The following is a 22,932-nucleotide window of genomic DNA, read 5'->3' as shown; positions in this document are numbered from 1 at the left end:
CTTTGCCCTCACTCAGTTTGCTGGTCTACTGTGACTTGTGGATGATCCTCATCATCTCCCATGGTGAGGGCTCTGAAAATCACACTTGTGCAGAATGTTATGCTTATTCTGGAGACTTTGGGGTTAATTCTTCCCCCTGCCCCACCTGATCAGTCTAAATGTTCCCAATTATTATCTGCTAATGTGAGGTCTGGTGCTTGGATGAGTTCTGTAGTTTGCTCTGCTGCTGGATGTGGGTGGCACAAAGACATCATTAGCAATGGCTGCAGTGGGTATTCAAAATCTACATGCAGACAACCTTCCAAAACTCTTCCTCCTTCAAAAAATGGGGACACATTAAATTTTGTCTTTAAAAAAAAAGTTTTGTGTGAGCTCCCAGAAAAATGAAAATGGACCTGCATTATTCTGCATTGGTGGTTCGTGTTAATAGGGTAAAACCCTGCTCTATTTTTGCATGGCATGACATTGTGCACGGGGGCAGCATGGGCACACTCAGTGATTCCATGCACTTTTGGGAAGGTAGCACTGTGGTAAAAATGTATGGCCCTATCTTGCTGATGCTGAACTGGATGTATGTATTTCGATGATGGAATAAGACATTTGTGACCTTGGTGTTGCACTGATGCACAGCAAACTGGCCAGCTCCAGCAGTTGACTGGAATGGATAGAAGTTCAGTGCCGTGGTAATTTTCACTGCCACTGACAGTGCCAGTGCCATATGGATGTTGGATGTGTGTCTATGTTTTCTTATAGGAGATGGCATATATCTGTTACTGCTTCGCTGTGGCCTCATGAGGCATCATTACTCCTCTGTGAGCCCCAGGTAGCTCTGCTTGGGTCAGTACGCCCACTGCATAGAGTACTGATGGGACCTGGACACACCTTTTATGGCTCCATTTGTCACGCACTACCTTCTACTTGCTTCCTGGTCCTCCTGTACCACTAAATCCTAGGATCTCCCGAATGGAGACAAAATGCTTCCACTGTATCCTAAGATGTTGCTCTACTATCGCTGAAACAAAACTATCTGCAGCCACTGTTGCTGTGGCAATTTTAAATGTGGCTTGTAAATGCATCACGCATGCAAAATGTGAGGTAGAGAATAACGCTCAAGATTTTTAAATGTTGATTATCATCAGTTTGCCAAGTTGAACTATTACATACAGAATCTCCATTATTATGTTGCACACCAGCATCATGCAGGAAAGAATTTCATAAGCAGCAATGAAAGTGGGGAAAATTAATGTTATAGTTTAGTACTGGAATTTCTATCCTAATGCCTCCATATACGTCAACATACTTCTATTATGAGGGGGATTGGACTGCCTGCTCCAGCAATAGATGCAGGCCAGCGACAGTCACTCTGATGAGGTGTGGGGGTTCATTCCTGGCCCTTCTACAGGTATCTTATTTTCCTGTTCCTTTGCCAGCCAGACTCCCACTTTGATGGGTACCAGCCCCTCTATGATCAGATAGCTGGAGAGGAGCAGGCAGCAATCCTTGCAGGCAAGTCCCTTTTCTTCTTTACCGGGATGTCAGAGAGCTCAGCTGGAGGCCGTCAGGTTGCTGTTTTTGGACAGCAGCTAAAAGGCCCTAACCACTGTCGCCATTGCTGCTGCAGCAGTGGTAGACATCCCTCTTCCACGCCTAGACATTAGGTCTTGCCAAGAGGCAGATCTGTGCATGGGGAGCATCTGGGCCACTTAAATGACCGAAACCCCCCAAAATACAGGTGGATTAAGATCATTGCACTCTACCAAGCAGATGATTCAGATGAAAATCAGTCGTACTAAATTGGAGTTCAAGATTGCTCAGTGTCTTGATCTCAACATGGTGAGGATGCAAGGAAGCGAAAGCACGTGTAAGATAGTGTATTTGGAGCTTAGAAGGAACAAGTCAGGTAAAGTCAGAAGCATTGACCTTAATAGTATCAATAAAGTAGAGAAAGACAAGAAGGATTATGATTGAGGGAAGGAGAAAGATTGAAGGCAAAGTTCAGTTGGAGATTGATTATAAGATGACATATTTCTTGTTTCCTATCGAGGAGGGCAAGAGAGGTGTTTGGCGAGCCTCCCCTAATAAGGGATTGATACAGGTACAGTAGTTTGCTTTAAGGATTTTTCCAAGTGTGACTTTTAAGCGGTACTTTTGAACGGACTGATTTATTGTGGGTCAGAGATGGCTCTATAACACTATATAGCCTTGATTCCCTGACCAATCACTGTTATGCGGCTCTGCACCAGCTTCAGAGCCTTAAAAAATCACCTTTTAAGTGTTGTTAAAATGTGCCATGTAACTATTTGGAATAATGCAATATGACAAGTTATTTGGGGAATTTGTGGCCTCAATAATTGGGTCAATTAATATTTTTAGTCATGCTTAGGTTGAGACATTAAACCGAGGCCCCTTTGCCTATACCAGTGGTTCAAGTGGATGTAACAAACCCCATGGCACTATCTGAAGAAGAAAGTTCTCCTGATGTTCTGGCAAACATTCCTCCCTCAACCAGTACAGCTTACCATCAAAAACAGATTAATGGGTCATTCATCTTACAGCTGTTTGAGGAATCTTGCTGTTCGCAAAATGATTATTGTGTTTTCTTACATCATAAGAGTGAATGTGGGGGCGGTTTTACTCGAAGGCGTGATCGGAGCGGGGTGGGGGAGGTTGCTGTTGCCGGCACTGCCTGAGGCCCAGACCTACTAGATATTTTGCTAGTAGAGCCCAACTTCTCATTCTGAGACCCAGCCTTGTCGCTGTGTTCAGGTCTGTGGTCCACTAATCTGATGATTATTAAAAAAAGACATTGCACTGTGGGATTAAGATATACACTGGCCACAGTTTTAGTGGTGGCCTTAGATACAGTTATCGGGTATCAGTCAAAAGCAATTCAGTTAGAATTAAATGTTGATATGTTTGCATTTCAGACGACAACTTCTCTGGAGAAGAAGAGGAGATGCATTCCTTCAGATGTGAACAAAGTGGTTTGTAAAAAATTATGTTTTTTAATATATATATATATATATTCATATTACCATTTATTTCATAGAATTATATTGTAACACCATATTTTAAGTTTGCTTAGTAGTAGGACTGAATTAAAACATCGGTGTCAGAATTTCCGTACTCCCTTTTAAGGGGACGGGAGTGCAACTGGGCTTGAGTTCCGTCCGTTGCTTTATCCAGCCACTGACCCTGTCCTAAACCACAGGGACAGAGTCATTTACATACATGTCATGGGCAGCCAACACCTGTATAGGTGCAACAGAGGCGACTGCCTGATGAGGTGTTGGAAGTTGGAGCAGCTTCCTGCCACTCTGACAGGAGAATCCGAGGCCAAGGATGAGAGGAAGAAATATGGTAGAAGCTATGGGGCAGGAATTTAAAGGAAATTGATCCCTCTGTGATCAGTTGCCTTTCTTTGCAGCATTCCTAGGGCCTACACCTCCTCTCGGTAAAAGCCCCACTGGATCTGTCAGGTGGCAAACTGGGCAGAGTACCCAGGGATGCCTAGTCATGCCCCCATACATGTCCCCAGAGCTCGCTGTGGATTTAACCGGGGCTAACCTAAAATCTTCTGCCCTACATTGACTGCAATTTATGGCAGTTCTTGGGTGGAGTAGAAACCTGGCAGATCAGGTCCTGCCCCAAATTATGGCCTCCTTGCTAGGATCTGCCTTCCCCAGAATTTTGGGCCCATAGTTCAAAATCATTTCTGTACAGTTACTATTTTAGGGCTTGCATCATTGTGGCTTACATGACACAGCTGCATATTTAGTTTTGGAGCTGTTACATTGTCGATCTTCTTCTGAAATCAAAACCAGATCAGAAACCAGTTACAGAACACTGAAACATATCCCTGCTGCTGAATCTCCACTGGATCCTGTCATACAATCTCCACCCGACATCAATGAATGACACTCTTCAGAAATCTGTTTGTCTTCCTTCTGAGTTTGCAAAAATAATGATATGCACTTCACATTTCATGTAAACAATTTTATTCGCCTCAAATGCCTAACCAGAACTTTCTTGTCCTACATCCCCATCTCAACACATTTCTCATCTACAATAACTCTGAAACTGGCTGTCAGTTCACATTGAAAATAATGGTAATATCAGCCATTTCTGGGGGTGAGAAATGGTTAATCCAAACATGGGCCTTATTTTGGTGAAATTATGATGAAAGCTGATGTTTTTTAGAACTGTTCTCAACGAACTCTTACTGACTCATGAGACCATAGAAGACATAACTTGCAGTAGTCAGTTCCTAGTTCCAACAACAACAGTAAACTGGCTGACATTCCAATGTCTGCAAACCCCCAGTACCTGAAATGGGTGAAAGTCATAGTAGCTCTTGCCAAACTGCAAAATTTATTTTCCAGACAACCCTGCCTCACAGAAAACATTTAGAATATGGTGCCTGCGTTAAAAACAAGATTGAAGTTCATTGCGAGGTTGCGTTATTCTGCAGTTAACATCAGCTCTTCAAAGTTAAACTGCTCTATGCAGAAAGCTAATTACTATACTCGGGAATACTTTGATGCCTGGGTTCATTTTAACTAGATTGAAAACAGCTGTTCTTTCTAATCTTATGGCTATGGTGTGTGTTTTTTGTAGACAAAATGATTTTTAGTATGGTACTTGTAGCAGAAGGAAGCTTTAAGGGGACTACTTTCTTTTTAACGTACTCTCCCAATATCTACAGGAAAATATAAGAAAAAAAATATGCTCTGCCTTTAAAAAGAAAAATTAAAATTTCCTGCACCAGTGTAATGCGCTATTTCAGCTTTGCTTCCTTCTGGGGCTGTTCCAGTGCAGTCACTGATAGGATGAGAATTGATTAGCTACTTCCTATCAGCCTAGGCTGGATTTAAAGCCAAGTCCCAGAGCCTAAGCCAATATCTAAGCCACATGCCTCCACTAGTCCTATCACCATCTCGTCTCGTTTTGAATACCTCTTAATGTCTCTTCACTTCTCTTTTGTTCTCTCATCCCCCAAACTGGCCCTTTAATCTGTTTCATTTCCTGTGCTTTTTCAGTCTTGACAAAGGGTTTCAACCTGAAACGTTGACTCTATTTCTCTCTCCACGGATGTTGCCTGGCCTGCTGAGTTTTTCCAGCATTTTCTGTTGTTATTTCGGATTTCCAGCATCTGCAGTATTTTGCTATTGTGCCTTTATGTAGAGATGGTTGCTAGCAGCAGAAAGTTGCTCCATTTATGAAGTAAATTAGTCTTTCATGTGTCTGGAATCCTGCCAGTGGAGAGCATGAAGAGAAATATTTTGTAAACTATCACTTGGGCTTTTAGGCTGGGTGTGTATTTGCTGTAGATGTTGTTTGTGGGGAAAGGAAGGTGAAGAATGTATATTTAAGTAGTAGAACAATGGTGTCAGCCTTGGGTCAGTGGTAGCATCCTTGCCTCTGAGACTGGAGGTTGTAGGTTCAAGCCCCACTCAACAACTTGAGCACATAATCTCCTTGCTAATTGTGAGACGTTGCTATGTGCAAATTGGCTGCTACACTTCCCTACATTATAACAATGACTACACTTCAAAAGTACTTCATTGCTTGTGAAACACTTTGGGACATCTTCGGAACATGAAAGGTGCGGTATAAATGCGAGTTCTTTTCTTTCTAGAAAAAGAGATACAACAATGCAAGTCTTTACGAGCTTCGTAAAGGAATAATAACCAGTGAGAACTTGAGATGAGTTAGCATAGACATGATGTGCACAGGTTAAGGTGCAACCACCGATGCTATGTTTCTTGACACATTGGACCAAATATAAAAGAAAAAGTAAACCCAGATGAAAAGTTAAAAAAGCTGGGGAGGTAAAAGAGGCTGAGATTGTAATACTGTACTTCCATTCCCTGAAATGAGCTTCTGACCACATATCCGCGGCATAACTAAGATCGCCTATTTCCACCTCCGTAACATCGCCCATCTCCGCCCTTGCCTCTGCTCATCAGCTGCTGAAACCCTCATCCATGCCTTTATTACCTCTAGACTTGACTATTCCAACGCACTCCTGGCTGGATTCCCACATTCTACCCTACGTAAACTTGAGGTCATCCAAAACTCGGCTGCCCATGTACTAACTCGCACCAAGTCCATTCACCCATCACCCCTGTGCCCGCTGACCTACATTGGCTCCCGGTTAAGCAACGCCTTGATTTCAAAATTCTCATCCTTGTTTTCAAATCCCTCCATGGCCTCGCCCCTCCCTATCTCTGTGATCTCCTTCAGCCCTACAATCCCCCGAGATATCTGTGCTCCTCTAATTCTGCCCTCTTGAGCACCCCTGATTATAACTGTTCAACCATTGGTGGCCGTGCCTTCTGTTGCCTCGGCCCTAAGCTCTGGAATTCCCTGCCTAAACCGCTCCGCCTCTCTACCTCTCTTTCCTCCTTTAAGACGCTCCTTAAAATCTATCTGTTTGACCAAGCTTTTGGTCACCTGCCCTAATTTCTCCTTATATGGCTCGGTGTCAAATTTCTTGTCTTATAATACTCCTGTGAAGCACCTTGGGAGGTTTTACTACGTTAAAGGCACTACATAAATACTTGTTGTTGTTGTAACAGTAATTGGTGCATTATGTAAACATAAATTTATGTTCTTTCCTATTGCAGTTAGATAGATGGTTAGTGGAATCTCCACTTCATCTGTAACGTTGGATAAGCATTTCTGATACTAGCAAATGTAAATTTTTGTAAGGGTATTTATACATATGAGGCTACAATTTGTAATCAACATTGCCTTTCTTGCTGAATTTCCAATGTCACCAATATCTACTAAATGAACTTATTAAATTCAAAATATTTCATGTTTGCGCAATAGAGAACATTAACTCTGCACATTTCTGCCACCCTTGCATAATTCCAACACTTATTGTATCCGATGTGTTAACACCTTCAATTTGTTCATCTATCATAATAAAAAAGAAAGAACATGCATTTATATAGTACCATACATGATTTCAGGATGTCCCCAAGCACTCTACAGCCAATTAAGTACACTTTTTGAAGTGGAGGAACTGTAGGGAAATGTGGCAGCCAATTTGCACACACGTACAACATAGACCCCGATGTGCGTTTTGAATGAGCCGACTGCCTGACGCAGGCGGGTGCTCCGGCCGCCAAAGGTAAACCCAGCGGAATATTCATAGAATCATAGAAAGTTATAGCACGGAAGGAGGCCATTTCGGCCCATCGTGTCTATGCCAGCCAACAAAGAGCTATCCAGCTTCTGTTGCTTAGGCCCTAAGCGCAGGAATTCCCTGCCTAAACCTCCCCGCTTCTCTACCTCTCTTTCCTCCTTTAAGACGCCCCTTAGAATCTATCTGTTTGACCAAGCTTTTGGTCACCTGCCCTAATTTCTCCTTATGTGGCTCGGTGTCAAATTTCTTGTCTTATAATACTCCTGTGAAGCACCTTGGGAGGTTTTACTACGTTAAAGGCACTGCATAAATACTTGTTGTTGTAACAGTAATTGGTGCATTATGCAGCTCTTGGTCTGTAGCCCTGCAGGTTACAGCATCCCAAGTGCACATCCAAGTACTTTTTAAATGTGGTTAGGGTTTCTGCCTCTACCACCCTTTCAGGCAGTGAGTTCCAGACCCCCACAACCCTCTGGGTGAAGAAATTTCCCCTCAAATCCCCTCTAAACCTTCCCCCAATTACTTTAAATCTGTGCCCCCTGGTTTTTGACACCTCTGCTAAGGGAAATAGGTCCTTTCTATCCACTCTATCTAGGCCCCTCATAATTTTATACACCTCAATAAGGTCTCCCCTCAGCCTCCTCTGTTCCAAGGAAAACAGACCCAGCCTATCCAGTCTTTCCTCATAGCTAAGATTCTCTACTCCCGGCAACATCCTTGTAACCCTCCTCTGTACCTTCTCTAGTGCAATCACATCTTTCCTGTAATGTGGTGACCAGAACTGCACGCAGTACTCCAGCTGAGGCCTAACTAGTGTTTTATACAGTTGAAGCATAACACCCCTGCTCTTGTATTCTATGCCACGGCTAATAAAGGCAAGCATTCCGTATGCCTTCTTAACCACCTTATCTATTTGCCCTGCTACTTCAGGGATCTGTGGACATGCACTCCAAGGTCCTTGTTCCTCTACACTACTCAGTGTCCTACCATTTAATGTGTATTCCCTTTCCTTGTTAGCCCTCCCCAAATGCATTACCTCACACTTCTCCGGATTGAATTCCATTTGCCACTGTTCTGCCCACCTGACCAATTTATTGATATCTTCCTGCAGTCTTCAGCTTCCTTCTTCAGTATCAGGCCGATTTTAGTATCATCTGCAAACTTCTTAATATTGTGGCAGCAACGTTGGAACGGGTGGTAATCAATTGCACCAGTTTTGGGGTGTTACCGCCCAATTTCCACCTCAAAATCTGCCCCCCCCCCCCCCCCCCCTTGTTTGGGAAGATTAGCTGGACTGTGCATCTAATTTATATTATAAGTGACATGGAGTCCTTTTGTTCTGTGGACCAGAAGTAGTGGGCTGGGACTACCCAAATGTATTTCACTTAAGACTCTTACTTCTGACTTGAGAGTCCTTGATGCCAACAGTGGATGGAAGAGAATCCATTCTCCAGCAGTGTCATCAAAACCTCTGCCTCTTCCCCAACAAAACTAAAAAGAGTTTGGAAAGTCACTTTTTCAGATAAAGATTCTCCAGCTTGCACTAAAAGAAAAGTATAATTGAAGGATCATTCAAGTTTTAACCAGTAGGCAACCAAAATTGCCAATTTATGCAAAAATTTACAAAAAGTGCACACAATAAATGCAATTATGTCTTTTTCACCTTAACTTACAGACGTAATTTTGTTTTCAAATGAAGCAGAGAGGACTTCAAGACCCGGCTGTTGCAGATGCCAAACTGCGTGGTCTTTGAGTCTGGCTGTGAAAGTGCTGTACATATTCTTTAGTTGTCTTATCATAGCTGTTGCTGTGCTGGCGTCTGTAGGTAAGGTGGTTCTGTTATTTTGACACATATTCCATTTTTTTTTCTTCCATACCGCCTTCATAATTGGAAGGATTAACAGATAATGAGATTCCCTAATCATAGAAGTCTGAATCCATGCAGGAGGAAATGGACAAAAGTCAGAGTGGAAAAAAAAATTCTAACATTACTGCACCCATTTATCAGCATGGAGCAGTTTTACCAGAAGAAGGGTGAAAGTTGCTTAAAAAAACTTTCCACTGCCAGCCTGAGCTTGATCATCCCCATGCTACCCTGAACCAGGAGCAGTGCTGCTTCCATCACACTTACCTTTGGGTGCTTCTCAGTTGATGGAAAAAGTTTTGGGGGAAAAACTTGAACAACATTTTTAAATTGTGCATGTGTGAAGTTGAGATTCGGAAGAGTGTGATTTTGCAAAATCATGCGATTTATAGTGGCAAATGGAAGCCAAATGTTCTGTTAATTTAATTCCCATTTGTCACAATTGATGAGGTATAAAACCCATAACAACGTAACCCTTCCAATGCGGTATGAAATAATGAGGAACTGAAATTTGAAATATGCCTGTAATCTTTGGTCACAGTTACTTGTTCCCATTTTAAATATTGTTGACTATTCTAGAGATGCGTCCATTTAACAACTTTTATTAAGCCACATAATAACCACATAATGTTTATTACTCGGTACAAATCTCTCAAATCAGCACACAAGCTGATTTTTTTTCCCCTTCCCCAGCCTGGGAAAATTGAGCCCAATTGTAGCTTCCACTGTCTGCGTGGCTGAGATAAATTAATTCAGCCTTGGACCTTCTTGACTAATGTACCTCAGCACTACACCTCATGGTTCTTTCGCCTACTGAGAAGGGAACTGGAATATCTTCTTGTTTGATCGATTATGATTCAACCATAAACACTAAGCATTATTAACTAATTAAATACTCCGAGTTCTTCATTATTTTGTGTGTGACTGTTAGACTAGTAACTGAATGTTGTATTGTTACAGTGTTCAGAAAGGTTGACTCCATAACTGAAGATATCAACGTGGCCCAATCATTGTATGAGACAAAGATTAGCTCTGTTCAGACGAACATTAAAGAGCTAGGTGAGTAATGCTGTTTATATTCTGCAGCAGGCTTGCTCCTGATTTCCAGCATGCCACTATAAGAGTGGAGACTGGACATGTCCCATAGGAAAATAAAGAAAGAAGCTGTTAAGACAAAAGTTCATTAATTAGTTCTAAGGATGATTTCACTTACTGCATAGATGCTGGGATAACCCTGCTTCCCAATAGCATTCCCTTTCCTTTTCTTACTGGAGAACAAGAAAAAGACAGAGAAAATTGCTGAATCCCAGCTTGGTCAATGTTTCACAGCATGGCAGATCATTGGTGAAAGTCCAGAGGGATATGGAGCAGCAAGTCTGCCAGAAATCACAGATAAAGATGAAATGGGCTAAAGAGGACCTGTAGCCATATTAGAATTGCCATTGTGTCAGACCGAGTTGATGGGTAGCAGAGTTGGCTTTAGGAGACTATGAGCATTCTGAAGCTTAGATCAGCACTACAGCCTAACTAGAATTGAAGATTATGAGGAAATAAGTGTCTTCAATCGGGATGCCAGCTAAATGGTAGGGAAACATTAAAATACCAGTGAAAAGCATCTTCAAGTATGAGGGGGCTAAATTTGAAAGCCCCGAAAATGGGCGCGGATATCTCGATGCGCGATTAGTCCGCGCCCGTTGAGTCTGATGGAGGCAGCGCAAAAACTTTGTGCTGCCTGCTAATTTAAATGATTGTAGCCTGCAGCCCCTGTGCTGATGCACTGTTGAGTGGCTGCACGCCTCAGCAGGGGGCCCAAGTTCGTGCGAGGCCAGCACCACTTAAACCTAGCCTGCACTACTTAAAGCCAGCCTGCACCTCTTAAAGGGGAGGTGCATTCTGGCTGGAGGAGGTGCTGGAAGTGGTTGGGGAAGACATTCTGAGCAGGAAGAAGATGTGCTAATGGCACAACAGAGAGAGAGTGCCCTCCAAGATTTTCCGACGCAACACTTGGAGGCCTTGGTGCAGGAGGAGGACAGCAGGAGAGATGTCTTCTATCCACAGGAGGCCCTCCAGACAAACTGAAAAGGCAATTTGAGCAGATAGCCATCGCAGTCAATGCCAGCAGTGTAGCCCCGAGGACCTGGTGCAGTGCCGCAGGAAGTTTAATGACCTCATTTAATGACCACAAGTGGTCAAGGTCAGTGAATTCATCTTCACATGCCATATCCTTACAACTGAACCACTAGGCTCAGATATTGCTCATTTCAACCCCCCATCTTCACTAACCTACCAACAATCTCAATCATGACTCGTACCTCACATTCATAGCTTCACCTCGCCCTCACACACTCAGCACTACTGCAAGCCTCACACCCACATCTCACAGCTTGCACACACTGCCAGCTATTCAACCATGACAGCCACATCACCCAAACACATTGCACCACACTCGCTGATATACTTCCCTCTCTCTTGCAGGACAAGGTGGCTCATAACTGGAAGCAGCAAGGGATACCCGCCGTGGGACCGGCATGCCTGCATGACCTAACTCCCATGGAGGAGACGGTGCTGGAGATCATTGGAGCGGCCATCGCTGAGCCCATGGCCAGTGGTGGGGCTGAAACAGTTGAAGATGACGGTATCCTCATACCTAATCCTCCTTCTCACACCCCACTTCCCCCTCATCCCACAATCTCTTCTGATTTACAGGCTCCAGATGGTATAAGCATGCTTTCCCCCTGTCCCCTCACATTGACCCTAACCTTGTGCCTTTCTCCTTTCAGATAGCCAGCCAAGAACTGCAACCTGGCCAGGCAGTGGTAGGAGAGGAAGAGCTGGAAGAGGAAGGAGGCAGTGATGCTGAAGACACAGCACCATCACTCGATTTCACACTCGCAGCCACCAGCTCAAATACTGATACTCCGTGTACTTTAGAGGATAGGTTAGACGTGGGATCTGCACATGGTGAGACACCGGACACGAGTGGCCTGTGGCCAGGGCAGGGGACAAGGGTAGCGCAGGTACCAGCACCCCGGAGGGCGAGGTCGCGCAGGAGTTCTACTGCAGAGGACTCTGATGAGGAATTTGATGCGGCGGCCTACAGAAGAACGCTGATGGGTATGCATAATGCAATGCTTGGTGCATTGGCAGGCCTGCCAGAAAGCCTGCATGCAATGTCAAGGAGCTTGGAGGAGTCAGGCAGCAACCTTGCACAGGGCTTTGCGCAGAGCTTGGAGCCCCATCTTCTCCAGCATGGAAGTGATGGCCAACTTCATTAGCGCAATTGTGGACCCAACCATGATGCAGCATCTGATGGCTGATGTCTCAGCTTCCATTGCAGCACAAGCAGAAGCCATCCAACGTCTGGGTGCTGTAGTGGAAGCTCAGACTGCTGCCATCGTGGCTGCGGTTATCAGTGTTGAAAGGGGCTTGCAGCGTGTCACAGCAGTCCAGCAATCTGTCCTCCAACAGATTACTAGGAATGTTGAGGCGCCACCCTGGGGGAGTGGCAGTGGCTCTATGGAGCAGGAACCTGCTGTCCTCTCTCAGGATGACAACATTCGTCCTCCCACCATTGCCACTCGCCAGTGCCCTTGCTGTTGCCTGTCAGCCAGCCAGCCTTGACTGCTGCCGCCCCATGCCGAGATAGTGCAGTCCGAAGCCGGGCCTTCTAGGTCCAAAGCTGCTCGAGGTCGTACTCCAAGGTCATCTGCAGTCTCCCCCACTGAAAGTCAGCAGCCTTCCACAAGCCATGCTGCAACCACTGGGGTAGCACTGCGTAGGAGCACTAGGACATGCAAAGGGACACGGAAGACAGGCACTAAGGGAATGCACACAGGTGATTAGTGGGCTTTGGTATGTAATATTGGATGGTTTGATTTATAAATTTGGTTTGGAGGGCAGTTAAGAGTCAGCCACATTGTTGTGGGAGTGGAGCCACATATAGACCAGACTGGGTAAGAACTGCAGTTTTCATTCCTGAAAGGACATTATTGAACCAGCTGGGTTTTCACAACAATCTCACAGCGTCATGGTCGCTTTTACTGATGGCAATTTTTTTTAAGCTCAATTTAAATGCTCAAACTACCATGGTGGGATTTGAATTCACGTTCTCTGAATCATCCATCCAGACATCTGGTTTACTAGTCCAATAATAACCACTACAGCTGATTATAGCTGTATCTATGGCAACTTATAAAACTATTAATAGCTTCAAAAAAAGTTGACATAGCCTCAAAACAGCTGTACAAAAAATCACTGCAGACACTGTTCACCCCTAACTACAACAATTTGGAGAAACAGCCTCTCACTGAGCCTACTCAAATGGACAAGCATCTAAAGTTCCTCCCACTTACCTCCAGTAGAACCAACCTATGGATTTAGCTATCTATGGAATGAGCAACATCTCAACACATCAACAATGAAATGATCATGCTATTATGGGTTGTTACTGGGTATTTGCAAGCGATCAGTGTTCCAAAGGATTGTTGATAACATGAATACTGGCCTCTGATATTAAGTTGTAAACCTTATTGGCAGAATATTAATAATTTAAATATTGAGCAATGGAATGGAAAACTCACCAGTATTGTTCAAGTTGCCTGAAGTTGTAGCCCATTACAGCCGATCTGTATACCCATATAAGAGGCAATTTCTCCTGAGGTTTGTGTACATTTTGTGTTTATGCATGGGTGGTGTGGAGTAAGCACACTGGTTAGAATCAGGACAAGGACTGGTGCTGTAAACGAGAATGTGATTTCATTATACAAAAGGAGACCCTGTTCTAAGTACAAGTAAGAACTAATTCAAGCAATGTTGACTGCGCAATATATTTTTCATTGGATTTCTATGCCTTTCGGAATGGAGTGCAGCCGTCTCCAAATTATTGTAGTTAGGGATGAATTTACTGTCTGCACATGTACACTTCAGTTAATTTGAAAAGTGAAACAATGGTTTGCTTTTGACTTGGTGATACATGCTTTCCACTGTGAGCATTCATCTTGTGTGTAAACAACTAAATGAATATAACATTGAGGAGAAAATTGTTTTCTGTACTTTGATACTTGTTAGCGGTATATCCTTAATATATTTGTTGCTGTGATGAGTCCGTTGATCTCAGTTGGGAGGCAGTGGGGGTATTGGAATGCTGGACAAGTGAGGAAAAGTATCAACCAGGTTACCCACTCTTTACTACAATCTGGTGACATTTGTTGGAAGTATATTTGTGTGGACATTGGTGAGTACAGGATCTGTCTTGAGTGTGCCCCTTCTAGTATCAAATGGGCTATCAAACCTGTCCACTCATGAAAAATGGCCAGGTATCAGTGGACTGCTTGTGCCTTTGGAGCCATGCCTTACTAGAAGTTCCTACCTAAGAGGGAGAGTTTTTTTTTTTAAGTTGCAGTTTAAGACTATTTAAATACATTAAATCAAAATTAAATAGATCTGCATTTTCAGTTTCTTCCAAAAATGTTGCTCATGTAGAAATCATTTGTGAAAGAGACCCAATAGCAAGTATAGGAGAATTCACTTGTGGATACTCGATTTTAAAAAAGCATGGCCGGGAATGTTTCTCGCAGCTGCTCCCATTCTGCTGCTGCAACTTTGGCAGAAGTGCGGTGGAAAGGAGGTTGCTGCTGCACTTAGGACAAATTTACAGTAGCAGAGCAGCTCTGAGGACTTTCCTGTCCCATAGAAACATAGACATAGAAACATAGAAGATAGGAGCAGGAGTAGGCCATTCGGCCCCTCGAGCCTGTTCTGCCATTTAATGAGATCATGGCTGATCATCCAAATTCAGTACCCTGTCCCTGCCTTCTCCCCATATCCCTTGATCCCTTTAGCCTTAAGAAAAATGTCTAACTCCTTCTTGAATATATTTAATGAATTGGCCTCTACTGCCCTCTGTGGCAGAGAATTCCACAGGTTCACCACTCTGGGTGAAGAAATTCCCCCTCATCTCAGTCCTAAATGTCTTACCCCTTATCCTTAGACTATGACCCCGAGTTCTGGACTCCCTGGCCATCGGGAACATCCTTCCTGCATCTAGTCTGCCCAGGCCTGACAGAATTTTATAGGTTTCGATGAGATCCCCTCTCAATGTTCTAAACTCCAGTGAGTACAAGCCCAATCGACACAATCTCTCCTCATACGTCATTCCTGCCATCCCAGGTATCAGCCTGGTGAATCTTCGCTGCACTCTCTCCATGGCAAGAACATCCTTCCTCAGATAAGGTGACCAAAACTGCACACAATACTCAAGATGTGGTCTCACCAAGGCCCTGCACAACTGCAGCAAGACATCCTTGTTCCTGTACTCGAACCCTCTTGCTACGAAGGCCAACATACCATTTGCCTTCTTAACCGCCTGCTGCACCTGCATGCTTACCTTCAGCGACTGGTGCACAAGAACACCCAGGTCTCTTTGCACTTCCCCTTTTCCCAATCTATTGCCATTCAAATAATAATCTGCCTTCCTGTTTTTGCCACCAAAGTGGATAACCTCACATTTATCCACATTATAGTGCATTTGCCATGTATCTGCCCAATCACCCAACCTGTCCAAATTGTGCTGGAGTTTCACGACATCCTCCTCACAGCATACCCTCCCACTCAGCTTTGTGTCGTCTGCAAATTTGGAGATACTACATCCAATTCCCTCGTCCGGATCATTAATATATATTGTGAACAGCTGGGGTCCTAGGACCAATCCTTGCGGTGCCCCACTAGTCACTGCCTGCCACTCGGGAAACGACCCGTTTATTCCAACTCTTTGCTTTCTATCTGCCAACCAGTTCTCTATCCAAGTCAATACCTTGCCCCCAATCCCATGTGCCTTAATTTTGCAAGCTAATCTCTTATGCGGGACCTTATCGAAAGCCTTCTGAAAGTCCAAATACACCACATCCACTGGTTCTCCCTTATCTATTTTACCAGTTACATCCTCAAAAAATTCCAGTAGATTAGTCAAGCACGATTTACCCTTTGTAAATCCATGTTGACTTTGTCCGATCCCGTCACTGCTATCCAAGTGCTCTGCTATTACATCTTTTATAATGGACTCTAGCATTTTCCCCACTACCGATGTCAGCCTTACCGGTCTATAATTCCCCGCTTTTTTTCTACCACCTTTTTTGAATAGCGGGGTAACATTAGCTACCCTCCAATCCATGGGTACTGTTCCAGAGTCTATCGAGTTCTGGAAGATGACCAGCAGTGCATCTACTGTCTCCAGGGCCACTTCCTTAAGTACCCTAGGATGTAGATTATCGGGCCCTGGGGATTTATCGGCTTTCAGTCCCAACAACTTCCCCAAAACCATTTCCCTACAAATACTGATTTGTTTCAGTTCCTCCCTCTCATTAGTCCCTATATTCCCCGACATCTCTGGGAGGTTATATGTGTCCTCCTTTGTGAAGACAGAACCAAAATATGTATTTAATTGGTCTACCATTTCTTTGTTCCCCATTATAAATTCCCCTGATTCTGACTGTAAGGGACCTACGCTTGACTTCACCAATCTTTTTCTCTTCACATATCTATAAAAGCATTTACAGTCAGTTTTTATGTTCCCTGCAAGCTTACTTTCATAATCTATTTTCCCCCTCTTAATTAATCCCTTTGTCCTCCTTTGTTGAATCCTAAACTGCTCCCAATCCTCAGGTTTGCTGCTTTTTTTGGCCAATTTATATGTCCTCTCTTTTGATCTTATGTTATCCCTAATTTCCCTTGTTAGCCACGGTTGAGTCACCTTTTTTGATTTATTTTTATGCCAAACTGGGATAAACAAATTCTGCAGTTCATCCATGCGATCTTTGAATGTTTGCCATTGCCTATCCACCGTCAACCCTTTGAGTGACATTACCCAATCAATCCTACCCAACTCGCGGCTCATACCATCATAGTTCCCTTTATTTAAATTCAGGACCTGAGTCTCTGAGTCAACTACTTCACTCTCCATCTTAATGAAGAATTCTATCATATTATGATCGCTCCGACCCAAGGGGCCTCGCACAACAAGATTGCTAATTAATCCTTTCTCATTGCATAATACCCAGTCTAAAATGGCCTGATCCCTAGTTGGTTCCACGACATATTGGTCCAGGAAACCATCCCGTATACACTCCAGGAATTCCTCCTCCACAGTATTGTCACTAATTTGGTTAGCCCAATCTCTATGTAGATTAAAGTCACCCATGATGACTGCTGTGCCCCTATTGCACGCTTCTCTAATTTCCCTTTTAATGCCATCCCCAACCTCTGCATTACTGTTTGGGGGTCTATACACCACTCCCACTAATGTTTTCTGCCCTTTGGTATTTCTTAGTTCTACCCATATAGATTCCACATCATCTGAGCCAATATCTTTCCTTACAATTGTGTTAATCCCCTCTTTAACCAGCAATGCTACCCCACCTCCTTTTCCTTTTTGCCTATCTTTCCTGAATATTGAATACCCCTGGATGTTGAGTTCTCAGCCTTGGTCCCCCTGGAGCCATGTTTCCGTAATTCCAATCATATCATATTCATTTACCTCTATTTGCGCTGCTAATTCATTCACCTTATTACGAATGCTCCTTGCATTAAGACACAAAGCCTTCAGGCTTGTTTTTTTAACGCTCTTCGACCTTTTAGAATTATTATTTACTGTGGCCATGTTTGTTTTAAACCATATATAACTATGGCCCTTTTACACCAATTATATCAATGATACCTCTTCAAATATGAACACAAAAAACAGTTTGGCAAAGAAGTGGTCCTATAGCAAATAGCTAGGTTTTATTCTCTCTGTTGACATGCTACTAGTTTAGCTTTGGTATTATTGGCTATTCCTTGTTGATCTTTATTTTTGCACCAACCGTGAGTTTTCAGGTCCCTGGAAGTAACGGCCACTTTTTTTTCCATCATAAATGACTTTATCATAAAAGTCCTTTTATGTATTTGTAAGATTTTGATTTCATCTTTACTTTTCTATGAGGACACAAATAATCTTATGAATTACAAGCATTATGGGAAGCAGGCAACCAGGAGGACAAATTCAATAAAGAAAACTAAAACAGAGAAAATACTGAAGCAAAATAACATTTTTTTATTCCCCACCCCACCCCCCAGATCAAAAATCCATAAGCAAGAATTGCTCGTCGTGCCATGAAGTTTCCCAGTTTTCACAAGAAATCATTGACTTGCAGAAAGAGTTTGAACAGATTCAGCAGCTACTTTTGGCACAAGAACCTGTGTTGGATGAGACTGTCCAAAACCATCTAACACTTTCATCTGACAACAGAAAAATCAATAAGGAGGTTACCCATTATTCAATGTCTATTGAACAGATCAACCAAACAGTGGAACGTTTTTCAGTGCAAATAAATGGCTTGCAAGTACTTGTAAAGGAACTCGATGAGTTTATGAGGAGACTGTCCCAGGACCAGTACAAAATAAGGATTGGTGTACAACACATTAACTTCACCAGTAACCAAAATTCTTTGTGGCTTGAAGAAATTCAAAGAAAAACTGATGAGGAAACCTTAATATTACAGAAGATAGTGACAGACTGGCAGAACTCTACAAAAGTGTTTGGAGTGTTAAGGGCTTCAGTGAGTAAGATGAATGATGTGGTGAAAAGTATTCAGAGTATTCTGGCCACCACACTCCAGAGGATCTCACAGAATTCTGAGGTCATGCACGACTTAAGCTTGCAACTACTGGCTGTGCATGAGCAGTTCGACAATATATCTACCTTCCTTGATGACCATGAAGAAAATATTCAGGACATTATTTATCATGCAAAATATTACGAAAATAGGACTGCTGAGAGGTTCGAAACCATCATGGGGCGAATGGTTTCCCATGAAACTGAAATTAACACCATACTGGCCAACATCAATGCCACAAACAACCATGTTCACAGTATGATAAAATATATCAGTGATGTGAGGGCATCTTGTGCAAGTGGGCTTGGAGCACATTCAGAAGAACTTTACTATCTCAACAATTCTCTGACCATTATTCAGAGCACCACTGATATGTTAAGGCAGCGCTATAATCTCTTGAGTGCAACACTAAATGGAGAAATAAGCAAACTTGCTGTTTTAATGGAAGAAATGAAAATGATCGATGCACAACATGGAGAGGCAATCAAAAACTTCACAATTTTGAGAGGTGAGCAACTTTTATTTTCTTAAAAAAAAAATCAGAATAGAGCATTGTGATTGTGTGGTTATGTTTCTAGTCACTATTCCTGGTGGTGCCAGAGTAGAACAGATAATTGGGGGCCAGAAAGTTGAGTAGCAATTGCATTCATTGGATGTCTACCCACTTGTATTATTAGTATCCTCTTCTGATGGAATTACAAACTGGCCTTAAGTGCTCTCGCACAAACCGCGTGAAAGCTTCATCATCCTAATATTATAATATACATAGTAACAAGATGGAAATTGTCACAGGAACGATTTCCTGATTTTCTCACTGCACTCAAATTGGCCGTATAAGATGTTCTAGGTTGGCAAAGTCAATACTTAAATGTAGACCTGCTTATTTGGAACATGTTTGAAAATGGACTTGAACTTTGAACTTGTGACAGTTAAATCTTTTTTGTGTTTTTAATTTTGGAGGATGTTGACCCATTTTTTTGCCCCAAGATTTATTGATGATCAAAATTCTGGATATTCTGGCCTCCTGCACATCCCAGATTTTATTCACTGCACCATTGGCGGCCGTGCCTTCAGCTACTTAGACCCCAAACTCTGGAATTCCCTCCCTAAACCTCTCCGCCTCTCTATCTCACCTTTTAAGGTTGCTCCTGTGAAGCATCATGGGATGTTTTACTATGTTAAAGGTGCTATATAAATTTCTTCACACTCTGCCATGGATTTACAGCACATCTATTTGCAGTCACTGCTCCCCGTGTATTTGCCTTTAACGCCAAGGCCTGGTGGTGGTGCAAAACGAGCAGTATAAGTTCGGCTGCCTGTTTTACGCTTCCCCTGATAATTCAGTTCTGTTGCAGTCAATGTAACTGAACATCAGGCGCTGTGTGTAACAGGCGGCTGATCTGATACCGCCCGTTTTGCACCAATGCCCAAGACGAATTTCATGGCCTGAGTATCCTTAATGAAGTAAGTGGCTGTGGGGATGTACATAGCCAAAAATGTTGGAAAGAACATGCTTAGAATTATTTTTATTTTTCAGTTGATAATTTAGCAATATACAAATGCATACGAATTTGTATGCGTGTAAGTCTGCCAAAAGCAGATCGCCACTAAGTCCTGATCACTTCCTGTTTTATCATTTCTGCCAGGATCAAATGTGTTTACAACCAACTTGTTTATCTCTCTCCCTACATAGTGCATATAACATGATTCCAATGTAATTCAGTTTTTCGATTGTCATAACTATGAAAATACAACAACAACTTGTATTTATACAGCGTCTTTAACGTAGTAAAACGTCCCAAGGAGTATTAAAAGACAAAAAATTTGACACCGAGCCACATAACGATAAATTAGGGCAGGTGACCAAAAGCTTGGTCAAAGAGGTAGGTTTTAAGGAGTGTCTTAAAGGAGGAGAGAGAGGTGGAGAGGCTTAGGCATAGAATTCCAGAGCTTAGGACCTAGGCAACAGAAGACACGGCCACCAAAGGTTGAGCGATTATAATCAGGGATGCTCGAGGGCAGAATTAGAGGAGCGCAGATATATTGGGGGGTTGTGGGGCTGAAGGAGATTACAGGAAGGGGCGAGGCCATGGAGGGATTTGAAAACAAGGATGAGAATTTTGAAATCGAGGCTCTGTTTAACCGGGAGCCAATGTAGGTCAGTGAGCACAGGAGAGATGGGCGAACGGGACTTGGTGCGTGTTAGGACACGGGCAGCCGAGTTTACATAAACAAAAAATATCTTTGCATACTGACTTTCCAAATACAGACTCCCATGGCTATCGTTTAAACATATGCATAAATTTGCATAGATTTGAAAAAAGTGCCTCCACTATAATGTCAGTGCACATTTAGATATGTACTACTCTTATCTTTTCTTTCCAATGAATGTGTTGGAAGTCTGTAAATGAGCACACAAAGCAAGTGGAGGAAATGAGGAATATTGTCAGCAGGAACTTCTAGATCGCAAACCACAGATTCCTACTTCTAAACAAGTTGGCTGATAGAGTCCAAGATACTTGCTAACTTTACAATAGAGCTACTTTTGAAGTTTCAGAAGTAAACCATAATCTATATGAAGGTCACACCGTTGAAACATTAAGTCAAATAATAGAACTTTATTTGGCAGTAAGTAGCAGATTAAGTAACTGACAACTTCAGTGGTGCTGAGCTGAATCAATTATTGTAACAGTTTAGACTCTTATTATCATAACCACATCGGGGACAAAAATCCTTGGCCTTGCTCCACTGGTGGAAGTGCAGAGGAACCGGCATTGGTGACCTGATTGAACTATGATCTGGGAGGGGTCACATGTGGGAGCAACTTGGGCAGCCATTGGGGGCGGGTGGGGTGGGGGGCACGTCGGGAGTATCACTGGCATTTGGCTAGTGCTGCAACCGATGGCATCAGGTGGGAACGTTTTTTAAACCCCCTCTAAGACAGCTGAAAACTATCATGGTGCTGAAATTGTATGGGAGTCCGGGCCAGTACCCAGGTGGACACGACCTGCATCAGAGATTGCGTGAATCATGCCTGGAGTAAGAATTTCTGGAGCTGGACAGAGCACCACACTTCGGATAAAGAAAGACTTGCATTTGTGTAGCACCTTTCATGATCTCAGGACATCTCAAAGCATTTTATAGCCAATTAAGTACTTTTGAAGTGTAGGCACTGTTGTAATGCAGGAAGTGCGACAACCAATTTGCGCACAGAAAGCTCCCACAAACAACAATGAAATAAATGACCAGATCATCTGTTTTAGTTATGTTGGCTGAGGGATAAATGTTGTATGGGATTTTTTATGTCCATCTTAAACTGAGGCCTCATCTGCCCTCTAACATCTCATCCGAAAGACAGCACTCCCTCAGTACTGCACAGAAGTGCCAGCCTAGATTTTTGTGCTCAGATCTCTGCAGTAGGGCTTAAATCCACAGCCTTTTGACTCAGAGGCGAGAGTACTACTACTGACACCCAATATACTGCTCATGTCTCGTGCTGGGGCTGGTGAAGAGCAAGCCGATCTGCTCTTTAGAGAATGTGCAAGATTAGGCAAACAACTCGGACAGTACAAAGGAAATTGAAGTCAGACGATTCAAGTTGACCAGTAGGGACATCACGACACACACATGCACTTCTTTTGAATTGTAAGTTGGAGTAAGAATTATTACACTTAGGACCACACAGAAATCAGAAGTGTAACAAAAAGCTTATTTTGCAACAAGTCAGTGTGCAAGTTCAACACAACACCTAGTCCCTGACATCACTGTTACAAATATAGGAATTTTGTTCTTTTTAAGCTTGTGTATATAATTATAAAAGATGTTTACAAACTAGATTCAGTTCTCTTGCTCTTCCCCTTAATTTTAAAATACCAGACTCCTACCAGTTTGTCTGTGGAAACTAAAAGGCTTTCTTTGATCTGGGATGTGATTGCATACAGTGTCCTTAAAACAAAAATGAGGATTACAATGTGTCATCACCTGAGCCGACTCTGTGGTAAAGGACACCTCAGCAATGCTAAGCAGATGCTGAGCACTATTGTAATTTAGAAAGTTCTGCTTCAGCAGTTAGCTCTTATATAGCATTGTATTAAAATTGATCACGTCATTTTAAAATGTCTGAATCATATAGGCTTAGAAATTCGGGTCGGAGGCTTCCCGCGGGTGCAAGCCTCCGACCTGCACTTACCTAGCGCGCCGGCCATTGTGCTGTGGGCCCGCGTGGGATTCCAATCCTGGGCCTCCTCCAACTTCCGGCGCGCAGT

General features: G+C 43.0%; 1 protein-coding gene across 5 annotated transcripts in view; it reads left to right on the top strand.

The window, feature by feature from the left end:
• Nucleotides 1–22,932, top strand: part of scara3 (scavenger receptor class A, member 3) — a 98,136-nt gene that overhangs the window by 15,760 nt on the left and 59,444 nt on the right. For all 5 annotated transcript variants that reach the window (XM_085997397.1, XM_085997395.1, XM_085997396.1 and 2 more), the window contains exons 3-6: nucleotides 2,928–2,984; nucleotides 8,832–8,981; nucleotides 9,981–10,079; nucleotides 18,129–19,175. In XM_085997397.1, coding sequence (XP_085853523.1) covers nucleotides 2,928–2,984; nucleotides 8,832–8,981; nucleotides 9,981–10,079; nucleotides 18,129–19,175 — 1,353 coding nt within the window. The remainder of the gene's footprint in view (nucleotides 1–2,927; nucleotides 2,985–8,831; nucleotides 8,982–9,980; nucleotides 10,080–18,128; nucleotides 19,176–22,932) is intronic.

Source organism: Somniosus microcephalus, chromosome 9 (genome assembly GCF_052327205.1).
Source record: "Somniosus microcephalus isolate GS21.2 chromosome 9, FLI_Smic_1.0, whole genome shotgun sequence".
NCBI classification, from domain to species: domain Eukaryota; kingdom Metazoa; phylum Chordata; class Chondrichthyes; order Squaliformes; family Somniosidae; genus Somniosus; species Somniosus microcephalus.
Note: the sequence above shows the minus strand (reverse complement) of the source record. Positions and strands in the feature narration are given on the sequence as shown.